Genomic DNA, 16589 nt, shown 5'->3' with positions numbered 1-16589 from the left:
TGATGTGTTTGTGTGCGCGTGTATTTTCATCTGTTTTATTAGCACTGAGATTTGTATTTGTGTAAATGTTCCAGCATATGAACCTCAGCTGTTGTTCCACCTGCCGCTGGTCCTGACTGCTGTTATGTGCGTGGCAGCACTCATGTTTGTGTGTCTGTTCACATTATGTCTTCTACTGGTTCTGAAACACAGAAGATCAATCCCACCGCAGAATAAAGAGGTTTGTCCACCACAGACACTTCTAGATAAGCAACAGCAAAGTGGTTCAACACTGTACATTTGCAGTTTCTCATTATTAGTCAGTAACATTTATGAAATGTGAAACATTCATGAAACCTAAAGTTATATCGCAATAACAGGTCAAAATGTGAAGAGGATGTCAGTGATGAGTCATAAAGGTAGAACATAACATGTCATAAGCTTACTCTGAAAAACACACCTTCAGAAAGGAAATAATAGTAAAATCACTGCATGGAGTTGACAGGCTCACAAAATACCTTTACCTGCCAAATGTTTTCTGATAACTATTTTCCTAAAGCTAATGTAAGCTGTGTGTTAGCAGAGATACCTACAAAAACAATAACATTGCTGACAAGTTTCTGAGTTATCTGCTGTAATAACATAAATAAAAACACTTTGACCAACATAGCAAAAAGTATACAGTAATCTAAAGTTCACTTATCCCCTTAACATCTAGTTTGATACATACAGTTGAGACTTATACAGCATCAGTCTGATTTGAAGATGAATAAATACATTTTTAGCAATAAAGTGCAATATAAGACAAATTAAAACTCATATATGCATTTTTTTTTACATTGGATTGAATTATTTCATGGTTCAGGCTTTAAAGTGTTATCATGTTTATCTTATGAGTAGCAAAATGATTCCCACAAACAGTGTGAGTGAGTGTCACGATCACACATGCATTGTGTCTTAATGCTCATGCCCACTTCTCTGGCCTGATAAAAGGTCTTGATTTTTAGTTTGGAAGCTTTTTATAGTTTAGTTTTTTGTTACGTTTACAATATGTCCCACCATCTCCACTACATCTTTGGACATTTTTTCAGATTAGCTGAAGTAATTGACATGGAGGTATGTTCACAAAATACACTGGAGAATGATATGCTTGTTTGCCCTGTAGTGTAGTCGAAATCTGTGTGTAATTACTCGTGTGATTAATTTTCCAAGTTTATTCCAATTTAATTTTCCAAGTCTCTGCTTTGATTAAAAACTGGTAGTTTTTGAAGATGTATTTATTTCCAATGAACCCTTCCTCTAAGGCAGAGGTTCTCAAACTGTGGGCTGTGCCCCCACTGGGGCATAAACAGAAGTGGTGACTCAATAGATTTCCATAGAGTATAAAACCATTTTGATGCTTGTTCATTAAAAAAAAATTTTTTTACCACTTATCTATTTTTTTCAATAATGTATTTAAAATAAATTAATTAATTGAAAAGGACCAGAGTTGAGGATGAGGTTGATGACCAACAAACTGACTATCGTCCTCACTTTTCCCTTACTAAACATGTAGGAGAATCTTTGGCAGCTGTCACTTGAATGTAATGTTTGGTTTGTCTGCTCTGGCCCACTGAATCTTTTTTTAAAGAAGGCTCTGTAGAAAAGGCTCATTCTAAGCTAACAAAAATACAATCATAAATAGTTACTGGTGATGAATCAAAATCTATATACTCCATGTATGCCTATAGATACACAATAGTGTTGTAATGTGTAATTTGACTGCAGAAAATGCCACATTGTTTACTCAGCACAAAGAAAACATGATCTCACTCTAAGTGTTCTTCTGGTATCTTGCAGGTAACGTCTGACTATGAGACTATGATGCCAGGTATAAAAGCTGAGCCTCAATGTTGCTGCAGCTGTTCGGCCCCATACTGCGGTGATCCTTCATCTTTACCATTACCACCACCACCACCACCACCTGACCTCTGTTCCAGCTTCCTACCAAAGCATCGGGAGTCTGCTCTCTCATTCGGCGTTGGTGAATATGTTGATGTGGATGTACTAGGAAATATCTGCCAGTACCAACATCTGGATCTCAGCCAGTTAGAAGAGCATGTCTATCACAGTCTTCATGTACATAGCTGTCCTAAACACGAACCTATTAAAGAGGAGATGAACTGTTTAAATGTCAAAAGATAATTCTAGGCTAATCACACCGTAAGTCTTAGTAGTGTGGTTTCAATCAGCCTCTCACAAAAAGTACTAGTGATATAGAGTAGCTTGGTAAATATGTAATTCATAATTAAACTAATGAAATGAAATGACCAATCCTGATCCAGATCCTGATTTAATATACTAGTTTTATCCTTTTACAGTGTTTGAATGCCAGAAAGAGCTGAGTAACTCAAAACTTTTGGATCTTTATGCAATTTTTTTAAGTGTATATTTTTGTTTTGTTTAAATGGCAAAAAGAAAAAACGAAAAACAAAAAAATCTGAGTGGATGGTTTAAGCAGTGTCACTTTGCTCTACAATTTTTATAATATTTACCAAAATAAACAAACAGGTTTATATCTGAAGTTTTTCTTGTAGTTATTATTTACTGACCTGTTACCTCTTGATTACTCATTGTGAGAAAAGCGCATGGGAGGGACATGCTGATGGTCATGGTTTTTGGGGAAAGAATTAGACAGAGGAAACTGATGAAAGACAGGAAGTGAAACGAAAAAGAGGAACCCGTGAAGAAAAGCAGACTTGGTATTCATTTAGAAAGACTCGCAAGGGCAAAGAATCAGGGTGATTAAAGTAAAGCCCAAGGACGGTAACAAAAAGAAACCTTACGTGAAGCATGGAGATGACTGTGATCTTTGTGATATTTCTTTTGGAAGGTAAGTTTACTGTCCTCTTTTAACTGATCACTTTACAAAAGCCTTTGCACATTTCATGGGAAATGCCTCATTTGCATATTTAAACACAAATTTTGCGTAACAAAAATAATTATCAAAGTAGGAATGAGCGATAGTGAGAAACATCATCAAGAAATTCAAAGAGAGCCACGCAGTACAGAATAATCCTGGCAGACACAGGAAAAGAAATCTTTCAAAGACTTCAAAAAGAAAAGAGATGTGTCTAAAGACCTGAAAACAACTGCCAAGAAATTAGTGAATAACTAAGTTGTGAACTGTAGTTTCAAAGAAGACAATCACTGCAAGGTTGCAGAACAAGAAACATCCTGATGTATGCTCAATCATCCAGGTAAGTAAATCCCCAAGAGTTGATTCTGTTCATCTGGACGTAGTGTTTTCAATGGGAGAAACATTTCGTCACTCGTTACAAGTGACTTCTTCAGTCTCAGTTGACTGCAGGTTTCCCCAATCTTATAAACAGTACATTTGCATAATGACTGAAACTAACACCACTGAAGGAACAATGGGCTGGGAGGTCAGTTCCTTGATGATCTCGGGATGATCTGGCTCTAGAGTTGGCAGTTTGTCTTGTAATCAGAAGGTTGCCGGTTTGAGCCCTGGCTCCAACAGTCTCGGTTGTTGTGTCCTTGGGCAAGACACTTCACCCGTTGCCTACTGGTGGTAGTCAGAGGGCCCGGTGGCGCCAGTGTCTGGCAGCCTTGCCTCTGTCAGTGCGCCCCAGGGCAGCTGTGGCTATAATGTAGCTTCCCATCACCAGTGTGAATGACTGAATGTAGTGTAAAGTGCTTTGTGGCCCTTAGGGATTAAGTAAAGTGCTATACAAATGCAGGCCATTTACCATTTTACCATTTAATATGGAAATTCTCATGACCATTGATCAAAGATGACTGATCAAAGCTCATTGGTCAAAGGCCACTAATCAAAGACCATGAGTACCATTCAGAGAGAGTTGAGGAATGGCTACAATCACAGCATTGTAAGATGGCGAAAGATGTACCCTTTGCTATCCTACCCACATACGTGAACCATGAAGTCATTGGTTCACATATGTGGATGACACCTGGGTGAAAATCAAATCTCAGGATGTACCACAATTCACGGATCACATTAACTCGGTGGACCAACACATCAAATTGACCAGGGAGGATATGAAAAGTAGCAGGTTAGCCTTCTTAGACCGTGAGATTTCCATCACTAACGGGGGATATCTAAAAGCTGATGTGTACCGTAAACCTACGCATAAGGATTATGCGTCCTAATACTAATTAGAGCGAATACCACCCCCACAGACACAGAGGCCAGGGAAGCAGAAAAACATCACATCAAGAAGGCCCTGATCAAATGTGGTTATCCCAGCTGGACATTTGTCAAAGCTGAGAAGGCACCTAAAGAAAGTCGATCCAAGAGAGAAGGACAACAGCTGAGATGCATTTTTTCTAAACACCGTGTCTCTGTGGCTTTTAAACCTTTTAAACCCCAAAACACGCTTCACCAAAAATTGGTCCACCCCAAAGATTGGGGTGGACAGAAACAGAGTAAAGTAGTGTATGCTGTCAAGTGCCAGGAGTATTCCCAGGATTTATACATTGGGGAAACCAAACAACCTCTGGTGAAGTGGATGGCACAACACAGAATAGCTACCTTGTCAGGCCAGGACTCTGCGGTCTATTTACACCTACAGGTCAGTGGACACTCTTTCAAGGATGAGGATGTACACATCCTGGGAGGAACACTGGTTTGAGCGCGGAGTCAAGGAAGCCATTTACGTGAAAAGGGAAAGACCATCTCTGAATCGAGGAGGTGGCCTAAGGGTACATCTGTCACCATCTTACAATGCTGTGATTGCAACCATTCCCCAACTCTCTGTGAATGGTACTCATGGCCTTTGATCAGTGGTCTTTGATCAATGGTCATGAGAATTTGCGATAATGATCAAGGAACTGACCTCCCAGCCCTTTGTTCATTCAGTGGACTAGTTTCAGTCATTATGCAAATGTACTGTTTATAAGATTGGGGAAACCTGCAGTCAGACTGAAGAAGTTACTTTGTTTAGTGATGAAACGTTTCTCCCACTGAAAATGCTGCGTCCAGATGAATCAACTTTTTGGGAGAAAAAGAAATACTAAAATTCTGCAAAAGGCACATCTTCAAGACAGACTGGAGTATGCTACGGATAACATGGAAAACCATTATGCATACTGTAAGTGTGTCCTTTGGTCAGATGAGACAAAACTGGAGTTCTTTGGCCACAGACGCACTGCTTATGTTTGGCGGAAAATGGGAGAGGCATACAATCCAAGGCCATCCTCACAGTGAGTATTATGCTGTGGGGATGCTTCAGTGTCTCTTAAATTGGGAATTTCATCAAGGTGGAATAAATCATGAGGAAAGAAGGAAGATTTGAAGATTGTTAAATAAAACCTCAAGCAGTCAGCATTAAAACTGGGTATTGGCTGTTGATTTGTGTTCAAACACATCAACAACCAAAAAAATAAAAAAAAATAAAAATCATAAGTCACTTCTGCTGAAGAACTTCCTCCAGAAGATTAAATTGAAAGTTGTTGACTAGCCTGCACAAAGCCCTGACTTGAATCACATTGAAAGGCTGGGGGGTGACCAAAGTCCATAAGAAATATTAAATCTGGAGGTTAAATCTGGAGGAATTTGAGAGATTTCCCAAAGAAAAATAGCTGGAATTGCTCAACATAAGACTTATTGAAAACTACAAAAAAAAAAAAAAAAAAAAAAGACTGCAGGCCTTTATCCAGCAAAATGAATAAACAACTGACTATTCACATCATAGTGGTTAATAGTTTTGATTAAAAACTGTTAGTTTTTGGTTTGATTAAATAAGTTGGTTAATGAGTGCAAAGACAAAAAAAAGGAAGCATAGCATCTAGAATAAAACTATGTTGATGTTTTAAAAAAACAAACAAACCCCAAAACCAAAAATAAGCTCCTTGCTTATTTTTGTATGTAAGCAAAATAATGAATATTAAACTCAGTGATAACAAATTTGCACATAATACTAAAAAAGGCTAATGATTAATGCAATGAAATATGAAAGTTTTCTTTTAACTGTATTAGGTATTATAGACATGGACTCTGTGCTGCTGGGAAGTAAAAAGGATTATATATTATATCAAATGTAATGAATCCTTTTTTTCCACACTTGGTTCTGTATGATGCGTAAGAAAGGGCATATTCATAATATGGTTATCTCAGAAACAGAAGGCTCTGTCTTTTAGCTAAGAAGAGCTGCCTACCAACTATTCTTATTTTGTTTTTCTGCAACAGCCAATTCAATGTATGCTGGCTGAAAGGCGGTAGTCCTAAAGAGAAGACAGCAAAAATGGCTTCAGATAGTGAATGAACTACAGATAATACAGAGTATAGTTCAAATATATGCTTCTGATTATAAACCACAACATGATCTGACTGTTGGTGCTCTGTGTGTGTGTGCGTGTGTTTTTTCTAGTATTATGGGAGACTAAAGCTATGTCAGTAACAGGAAACAAGGGCAGCTCTATCACAGTAACCTGCTCTCACTCCAACGCCGACTCCAACGTCAAATATTTCTGCAAAGGACAATGCACATATCAAGACATCCTCATAAGCAGCACTACCATTTCAAATAAAAAATACAAAATTGAAGATAAAGGAAATACATTCAGTGTCACTATCTCTGACCTGAAAGAAGATGACTCTGGAACTTACTGGTGTGGAATTGAACGAGTTGGTTTGGACACATATAATCAAGTAATCCTTACAGTTTTAGGTGAGTTGATTATATTCTGTACGTAAAGCTTTCATTATGTTATCTGTTCTGACTTTCACGTTTCTTGTCATTGACAATAGTATTTCACAACAGGGTCTCAGACTGTGTTTTCTGCACGAGACAGTGAAAAAAAACTGAGACACTAGCTCAGCAGAGCTGAGGCAAAATTAACTTACTTCACTTTTTGTTATTTATGCACAGCTAACCAAGATAAGGCAGCCTATAGACATGCTTCTCTTTCTGGTAAGCAAATGGCTGTGTGTGTGTTTGTGTGTGTGTACATATATCTGATAAAGTCCAGTGTGAAATATTGTTCCTGATTTATAAGACCTATAACGTTTTCAGAGACGGTGGTGTACACTGGAGTAACTCTCGGTGTGGTGGTGCTAGTGCTGGGCGTGGGACTTCTGATTTTCTTCAGACATCGAAACAGTAACATCAATGCATCATCTGGTATAAAAAATTAACAAACTTTTATTTGCGTAGCTTCAAAATACTAATTTAACAGCAGTTTCAAACACCACAGTTGTTGTCACTGGCTGATTAATTCAGTAATGTGGAACTACATAACTAACTATTCTCAGGAAGTCAAAGTCGAATAAGGATGAGGGTAGTTTTGATATCAGAGGAATGACTGATTGCTGGTTCGTCTTTACCTCTTTACAGGACAGTACTATGACCTGGTGTTCAGGTCCTGTCAAAAACAAGATGCCTGCACTGACAAGAATGCCTCTCCATCCAAGGAGGATCAAGAAACAGATGGTGGAACTAAGAGCGCCAATCAAGATACATCAGAGCCTCAGAAGGACTCGGGCAATCTCATCTACACAACTGTTACCTTCACAAATCAGACAGAGTCCAGCATGGTTGCACCCCACTGTGTAGCGTCTATAAAATCATCCCCTAAGCCAAAATCAACAGAAGAATCTACAATCTATAGCAACATCTCAACTCAGTGCTGATGTTAGACAAAGTATTTCTACTGGAACATTTCACTTCTTGATTATAACATGTATTTTCTTCTTGTGATTTAAATATTTTAAAAATCCAGCTTCAAGTCATTATTTAACCCTTTAAAACCGGTCGGAGCAGCACGCTCTGTTTTGCATAACTATTTTTAAATCCCGGTAGCTCTGCAACCACGTAAGCTAGCGCAATAATTTTTTTTGCATATGAAACAGGAGGAGTTGTACTTACATCTTATGCCATCAGCTTGTCCTCGGTCACAGTTTCCTTCCACATATAGCTTTGCAAAAACTGCATAAAAAGCACTTGCAGCAACAAAAACATAATATTCCAGAAACAGGCTTTGCCGATCTGATCAGCTGTTCATAACACTTCCTACATTGGATTAGACGTCAGCACGAACTATCGCATGTCCGCCATGACCTGGCCGAAACCGGAAGTGACGTCATTTCGCGGAAATGTAGTTTTTTACCGTCCGGGCCTCAATGAGCCTATACTGGTGTTTTTAACAGTTATGTTTGACTTTATGACTTTCTGTGTCGTTTCTGGGATGCTTAGGACTCATATTGCACTGCTGGAAATAGTTTATTTTGATGCATATGCTGCTTTTTTGCAAATTTGCATTATAATATTTATTTTTGTTTTTCCTGCAGTGTATAAAAATTGGTGTATTTCAAAAATAAAACTATGAAGGCACTCAAAATAAATTTCCTTTGGTGGGAAACTATTTTGTGCAACTTTTTTGTATTTACAGTTTTGAGGGATAAGCCTCTTAAATTTTTCTAACTAGAAATATATGTTAAAAAAACAAAAACGATTTTCAATTTTTTTGTAGTTTATTGCACTTTTTTGCAATTTATGTAATTACTATGCACTTAATTCATACATATTATTAAAATCTAGGCTGTAATGGTTGTATTGATGTATAGCAACTTGAAATGGTCCCAAAAATGGCTCTACAGCATGTAAAAATATAATATAAGCTCTGGCGGACTTGGTTCTATGGTAGGTCTTAAAGGGTTAACTTCATATCAGGCATAATGTGTAATGTGAAAATTATATACATAGCAAACAATACATAGATTTTTTTCAGACTCTGTTTTTCTATTGTATATGTGTTTTGTATACATGCTTATTTATATGAGACTGAAACTGAGAAAGTGATATGAGCAAAGAAAAAGGGCGTAGGTTCATTCGCATGTGTCTCACTTATCTTTGTTTTGATTAAGGTCCCTAGAATAGGATCAAAGCCCTAATTTGAATTTTGACTTAGTGACCTGAAACCTGATGGATTGAAACCAAAGTTTTAAAAAAGACCATTCAGACTCAGACCATTTACCATTTGACTGTGCAGTGAGTGTTGAGCACTGAGCACAATACATCTCTTTTTCCAATGATTTAAAACAGGTTTATTGTGTCTAAAATCTTGTTTAAATAAAATCTCTGAAAATAAACAGTTCAAGTATTTCATAAACAACTCAAATTCTGCACATTTGTTTCCTCTTTGAAGATGACTGAGCAGTAGCAACAATTTTGCATGCCTTTTTGACAGAGCTGTGATTGGGTAAGACAACTAGACCCATCAGTCACCACAAGGTCTTTTGTAAGTAAGAAACTGTTTGAAGGAAAGCAGAGTTATACTGTGAGTCTGAATACAAAACACACAGATGATATGTGTGCCCTCAATTAATGTTACCAATCTATATTAATGTGACACAATTTAACTCAAATCCCTTCAAGAAAGTGCGCTCAACATTCTTCTGTGTCTCTCATATTTCTTGTTTGGCAGGATGATCTTGCATCATGGAACCCTTTTGTTTTTTTTAAGAGAGTAAATTGAATTTCATTTGCTCTAACTGCATTGCAGATATGCACAGTTTTTCACACAGCTTTCAAGCTACAGCAGTAGTAGCTGCAGTACATTTACATAATTCCTTGCCTCTGGATGAAGTACAACAATGTCTCTTCACTAGAATATCTGGTGTCTGGATATAAATATCTGGTATGATAATTATTTTAATCCAAAGATAAGAGGGACATTGTAGACATTGTTCTGTGATGTATACAGCATTTTGCTCCAAGCAGATGCAGCAGGTGATTATCTGGTCTGACGATGAGTCAACACGGTCACCCTTTATCTCTCTGTCTTTTACTTCTCCCATTCTCCCTCTGCTTCTCTCACTCTTTCTGTTTAAAGGGCCATCCAGATCCAGATTTTCCCTCTGTAACATTGTGCAAATATTTCAAGTTATGTAGTAGAGACACAGAGCTGGCATGTTCTTATTTGTGTAGAAATACAGAATTGTAACAGTGAGGCTACAACAGCTAGATCAGAGTAAATTACTGATTTTGTGACTGATCTTGGGAAAATTTAGCTAAATATACAAAAGGATCCTGACTGAAGAAATGAGAATATTATTAAAATTCACTCTCTGCATATTGACAGGTAATATCATTATCATTTTTACTATTATCATTCTTTTCAACATAAACTGTAAGCACAGTAACAATGGAGAGCATAAAAAAAAAAAAAAAAATACCTTTGCATGATATATAAGTAAGTTAACTAATTAAATGCAATACTTGAACACAAATAAATTTGTCAGGTAGTTCTACTTACTTGGGTACTTGTATTCATTTTCTTGCTGATTTTGTAGCTGTGCTTTTTACTCAATAAAACTTATCACATGTGCACAGTAAAATAAAATAAAGTGGTCAAACAGATTTTGGACAGTGGAACATTTTGGAATTTCTCTGCTGTACACCACCACTATACATTTAAAATAAAATTTTAAAAAAAAATAGATGAGATTGAAGAACAGAATTTCACCTTAAAGGACTTCACATACTGGACACATAGAAATATTTGGCTTAAAAATATGTTTTTGGACTCACCTATTCTTAATGCAGCCGTTCACACCAAATGCTTAATTGCACATGACAGATTTGCAGCTCAAGCCCAATTTGTCCAACTTTGTGCATGTGACTAAATACATCTGACCAATGGGCCCACTGCATTTGTTAACACAAAGTGCCCTTGTGTCTCAAAATTCATTGAATGTACAATGATCTAGACATTTCTATCTTTTCTTGTTTAGAAACATCACAACCAGCCCATCGTTGCTTAGCATTTACTCCCCTTTTCTGTAGTGCATTCTTTGAGGACATATTTTTGCAAAAGATGCTTTCACTGTTACACAATAAGTTTGCTTCCAAAAAATTCTGAATTTTTTATTGTTTTGTCACAACATGCTCGGTGCAAAGGCCTTTAATTCAAGTTTTAAAACCTTTCCACCTTTTATCCATAGGCCCCAATTTTTAACAGGCCTAAAGCTGTTGGACAAACTAAAATAATTACACATTCAAGGAATGATTTTAACACTTAGATGAAAATTTGTTTAGGTCAGTGACTCCCTGAAGTCTTGAGCCTATGAACATCACCAAATGCTAAGTTTTCTTTCTTTGACTACTAGGCCTTTACTGTAGCCACAGTGAAGCTGGCGACTCAGTTGGTGTTCCTGGTGCTGTCTCCAGCAGCGGCTCTGCCTCTGCCTCTGGTGCCGGCTCTGCCTCCAGCACTAGACCACATTTCACAGGTATGTCTCACTAAGAAACACAGAAATAAAGATCCTCGAGTCTTTACATATATCCTGAAAAAAATAATTTTGTGCTTTGATTTTTACACTCACTGAGACTCAGTTGGTAGACCTGGTGGTGGCACTTTCTCTGACGGCAGCTCCAGTGGCAGTGGTGCCTCCGGCGATGGCTTTGTCAGCACCCCTCTCTCCAGTGACAGTGACTCATCCACATCCACTCATTCCAGGTGAGGGCTGGAAATATCATAAAATATACATGCACATTCTGTTTCATCTATTTTTAACAGTATCAGCTGTCAGATCAGAGACTTTCTTAAATGTGAGTTACGCCCAAATATTTCAACCATTGTCAATGGAAGATCACTAGTCCATTTTGGAGACCTGTCCCTCCTTCAATGTCCATATATGAAAAGCTAAAAGAGAGTGCAGCATTGTAGAACAGAGAGGGCATCGGGGATTATAAATATCACACTCATTAAATCTAATATAGCATGAATGGAGGATCTAGGGTGAAGCTATACTGAAAAGCAGCTTGCAGATGTTCATTGGTTGCATAGAAAGGTGTTTAGCTGAGCCATCAAATCAGCCAGATCTTCTTGATTTACATTGGAGTTTGTGGCCTCTCTGAACAAACATTCAGCTCAACTTTTGAAACAGAGTGTGTGATTTAACAGTCGGAAAGAGAACATTTACTCGCTCAGGATAAACAGACACACAATTTATGGTTTGTATTTTGTCGCTTGTATTTATTCAAATCCTCCTACTCCATCTCAGCATGTCGTTGTTGAGAAATCATCAAAGGAGAGGATACAAGCTAACAAAGAGGTATGTGTGAATGCATGTGTGTGTTCAGTTGCATATGAGCACAACCATTGCATCTATCATCCTGGTCTCCTTTTTCTTAACAGGAAAATATGACAGATCATCGTTATGACGAGATACAGGAACAGAAACAGCAAAAGACCTCACTGCCATCTGTTTATGCTACTGTCAGTCCTCTTGCAGACCTGGTCCACTATGAATCTGCCAAGTTTCAGAAAAATGGGAACACACTTCCTGACAGTAATAAAAATTGATTCACTGAAAAAGAGCAGGAAGCCACCAGTCCTCCAGCAGCAGAACCAACTCTCTATTCAGACGTCACAAAGGGGCAACACTAATAATATAGTCACTCTGTGAAGAATGTTTTCTATGTATAAACTCTGTCTATGCACCTAGAAAAGAAGAAGAAATGTTATATATAGTTCTATTAATAAGATAATTTGGTCATATATTTTAGTGATAGACTCTACTGTTTAATGTAAAATTAAAAGCACGTTTATACCAGAAAAACTTGGTTATGTCTTTAATTCACTGGTCATATCATTCATAAAGTATTCTATTGTTTCAATAACAAAAGAGGTTAAATCTCATATTCTGATTTTTAAAAGCATAAGAGCAATAGCGTCATCTGATGTGGCATCAATCAAAAGTTTAGTTTCCAAAAGCTCTGTTGGAAAAAATAATATTTGACTTAGTCTGAAATATTGATACAAGTTTTGTTTCTTTATCAGAAAGCCACATGTAATGATTAATTTGTTTTTTTTACTCTTCTTCTTCTGTTTAGGCATTTCTTTTCCACAACACCCTTCTTTGGACATATTTTGCTTTCTTTTCTATGGCAGTGTGTGTGCTAACATCAGTGGCATGTCACTGTGTACAATCATTATTGGGCCATCTAGTCCACAGAATAATGCACAGTGTTGGGAAGGTTATTTTTAAAATTTATTCCATTACAGAATACAGGATACATGCCCCAAAATGTATTCTGTAACGTATTCTGTTACGTTACTAGATGAGAGTAACGTATATTCTGAATACTTTGGATTACTTAATATATTATCATGCTGTTTACAACTTCATGAATGTACTATTGCTGTGATTTATTACTGTTACTGAAGGTCCGCGGCTCCAAACCGTAGTAAAGGGACTTCTGGCTAATACGGTGGGTTCTGTGTCCGGCTGGTAGCCGAAAACTAGCTTTACTTTGTTGTCTGGGTCAACTTTGCTAGCGAGAGACAGAGAGAGGCGTTGAAAGGCTGCTCCAACCGAACTTATTGTTTCAGAGGAAAACACTAACACAGTGTACAGTCGAGTCTTAATAGCTTACTACAACTGGGCTCGTCAGGCACTCTTCTTGGCTGCAGTGGTTATTATTATATTTACATGCTTCCAGCTCCCGTTTTTTGCTCATGACAGCTCGTTCTTTTCCTTTTTCTCCCTCCCTCGCTCACAGACACATAACGGGTATGGCAGTCCATTCTTCCTGCAGCACGGACTACATTGCCTATGATGCTACATTCTTTAGAGCTATACCTGTAGCATTCTGCCTATTAGCTTAGCACAACAACAACAAAAAGGCCTCTCTCACCCAGGAAACACGCAGAGAGAGAGTGTCACCCTGTAACCATAGCAACCGTAACGCTGCTACGTGGAACAACAGAACGTAGCTGTCAAACAAAACCCAAACAGTCCTGACCCGCCACAATATGAAACAGGGAAGTACCGCAGTGTAATCCATTTATTTCAACAAAGTAACTGTATTCTAAATACCACCTTTTTAAACGGTAACTGTAACGGAATACAGTTACTCATATTTTGTATTTTAAATACGTAACGGCGGTACATGTATTCCGTTACTCTCCAACACTGATAATGCATCTAGATACAGTGGGTACAGAAAGTATTCAGACCCTTTTTAAGTTTTCACTCTTTGTTATATTGCAGCCATTTGCTAAAATTATTTAAGTTCATTTTATCCTTATTAATGTACACACAGCACCCCATATTGGCAGGAAAACACAGAATTCTTGACATTTTTGCAGATTTATTAAAAAAGAAAAACTGAAATATCACATGGTCCTAAGTATTCAGACCCTTTGCTCAGTATTTAGTAGAAGCACCCTTTTCATCAAATACAGCCAAGTCTGTATTAGGTCAAGCCAGTCTTTTTGGGAAAGATGCAACAAGTTTTTCGCACCTGGATTTGGGGATCCTCTGCCATTCCTCCTTGCAGATCCTCTTCATTTTTTTTGCCTGTCCCGTTTGGTTCTTTAGCCGTCAGAATACCCAATGGATTTACTTTACCAAGTGGATAATCACGGCCTTGCCGTATTGGTCCATTTGATCGACCTTTGTTGTTATTATTTATTTTATTTTATTTTCAGTTGTTACAGACGGGACAGACATGACTAGGGGATAGGAAAGGGAGAAAGAAAGATGAAGGAAAAGAAAAACAGAGGGGAAGAGGGACAGTGAGAAAGGGCCATTGTTAATCTTTAACACTGACTAGGTTACTGGTAGAAATATAACACTGTCAAAAGTGTTTTTTGCAACTGCACGACAGATATGCATAGTTTTTCATACAGGTTTTAGGCTACAGCAAAGTAAGCTTCATAATTGCATGCTGGGTGAATGGAATTATGTATTAATAAAATAATAAATTAATTAATAAATATTTCGTAGCAAAGATAAGAAATACACTGTAGACATGATTCTGTGTTGTATAAGCATTTTGTCTTGTTCCATTCTCCCTCTGTTTCTCTCACTTTTTGTGTAAAGCTCCATCTACATCCAGATCCAAATCCACTTTCTGTAACATCATGAAAATACTGCCAGTTATATTAGAAAGAAAAGCACGACACTGTCCCATTTGTGTAGCAATATGGAAAGTGTGGCGGGAAGAATATAACTAGATCAAAATAAAATACAGGTCTGACTGATTGTGGAGAAGTTTTTAATTCAACATTAGCTTAAATGTAATGTGTAAAAGGATTTCTGACTCAAAACAATGGGGGTATCATCAAAAGTCACATATTTCTATTTATTTCCTTGCTGAAGACCTCTGCTCTTCACTTCTGGGTAAAATATATTTTATTCCATAAAAATGTATCAGACACTAAAGTTCTTTAACTTTTGGGTAAATATGTTTTGGACAATAGAACTATTGTAATTTCAACTCTATACACCACCACCACTGTAGATTTTAAATCAAACAACTGAGGTACAGACTTTCACCTTTAAGATATTTACATCACCAAATGCTAAATGTTTCCTTCCTTGATATGTCCTGCTAGGCCTTTGCTGCAGCTACATTCAGTTGCTGCGTGTTCTTCCAGAGAGCAAGCTGCATTGTTTGAGATCAGTTGACTAACTTGGCCTTTGAAGAATCTATTTGCACTATAAACAGTTTCTGATCACTTTTGAAACATTTAACTGGATTTTTTTTATTTTTAGTTTATATATATATTGTTGATTTAGTGGCCTTTTCTATGTAGTTGATATTTTGTTAACTTGTACAGCACTTTGGTCCATGGATGTGCTATATAAATAAACTTTGACTTGAGTTGAATCTCAGCAAAGATTTCAGAATCTTTTACATTTCAGAATCATCCTACTTCTATCAGCAGTCATGCCTTAATGAACAGCAGTATCACTGCCATAACAATACCATTGCAACGTTTAACAGTTATGGTATGCTTCTTATCATAAACTGTTTCTTGCCTTCCCATACTTTTGTCTTTCCATCATTTTTGTACATATTAATCTGGGTTTTATCTGTCCAAAGGATTTTTCTTTCTTTTTCCAGAATCCGGAAGGGTCTTTTGAGATGTTTTCTGGCAGGGTTGTTTTTGCAGTAACCAGTGGTTTTCACCTGGTTGTAAACCATGTATTTCCAATCATGAAACCATAACTATCTTAAAATTATAGCTTTTTAATGAGATTAACATTCATCACTAAACAATTTAGTGTAAAAATGTATGAGTACAACATGCATCATGCAGTTTAGAATGACATTTTACGGCAATATTTTGTTGTTCACAGATTCCTTTGTGCCATTCCTACGGTGATCTTATATGGAAATATTTTGTTCTGCTAATACTTATTTTTACAATCTCTGGAGGATAGAATGAACTAAGTTTCTTGCATTTAAAAAAAACTGTATTTTTTTGTAGGCAGCAATCTCAGTCATTACTTTTGTGACTAATTCATTCCACACAACGTCCCAGGTCATGCGGCCAGTGTCTCAGGCTCCAGGTCTGGTACTACACACTCCAGTTCCACATGTCACACAGTGGAAAATTGTGTTTTTATATTTTGTTTAGTGTCGATTTTATTTGCATGTTTTTATTGATATTTTTATTGCATGATTTTATCCCCATATTTATAGTGCGTGTTTGGTGTTGTTGTATAGTATTTTTTTCCACTGTGTATTAAGCGGACAATTGTAGGCACCTGTGATGTGGGGGCGTTTCCCGAGGTGGCCTATCAGCCACCAAACGGACTTAAGGGAGATGGTGAGCACAAAGAGGAGAGAGGA

At 37.3% G+C, this 16589-nt stretch overlaps 1 protein-coding gene across 1 annotated transcript; it reads left to right on the top strand.

Moving 5' to 3' along the window:
• Window positions 1-2733: 2733 nt before the first annotated feature.
• LOC102776289 (uncharacterized) lies at window positions 2734-8957 on the top strand. Its single transcript, XM_087842582.1, has 5 exons — window positions 2734-2851; window positions 6369-6668; window positions 6870-6911; window positions 7014-7121; window positions 7335-8957. Exons 1-5 carry the CDS (start codon window positions 2812-2814, stop codon window positions 7628-7630), a joined length of 786 nt encoding a protein of 261 aa, XP_087698708.1. The 5' UTR covers window positions 2734-2811; the 3' UTR covers window positions 7631-8957.
• The last annotated feature ends 7632 nt before the right edge of the window (window positions 8958-16589 follow it).

This window comes from Neolamprologus brichardi, chromosome 6, assembly GCF_056152115.1.
Source record: "Neolamprologus brichardi isolate AB-2024 chromosome 6, ASM5615211v1, whole genome shotgun sequence".
Classification (NCBI taxonomy): Eukaryota; Metazoa; Chordata; class Actinopteri; order Cichliformes; family Cichlidae; genus Neolamprologus; species Neolamprologus brichardi.
This window is presented reverse-complemented; position numbering and strand designations above follow the sequence as displayed.

Bases quoted from the DNA above. Each gene is read 5' to 3' on its own strand.
- LOC102776289 (XM_087842582.1), top strand. From the start codon at position 2,812: ATGGAGATGACTGTGATCTTTGTGATATTTCTTTTGGAAG. The intron at 2,852-6,368 runs GTAAGTTTACTG...TGTTTTTTCTAG, and splicing joins TGTGATATTTCTTTTGGAAG to TATTATGGGAGACTAAAGCT. The intron at 6,912-7,013 runs GTAAGCAAATGG...TAACGTTTTCAG, and splicing joins TAGACATGCTTCTCTTTCTG to AGACGGTGGTGTACACTGGA.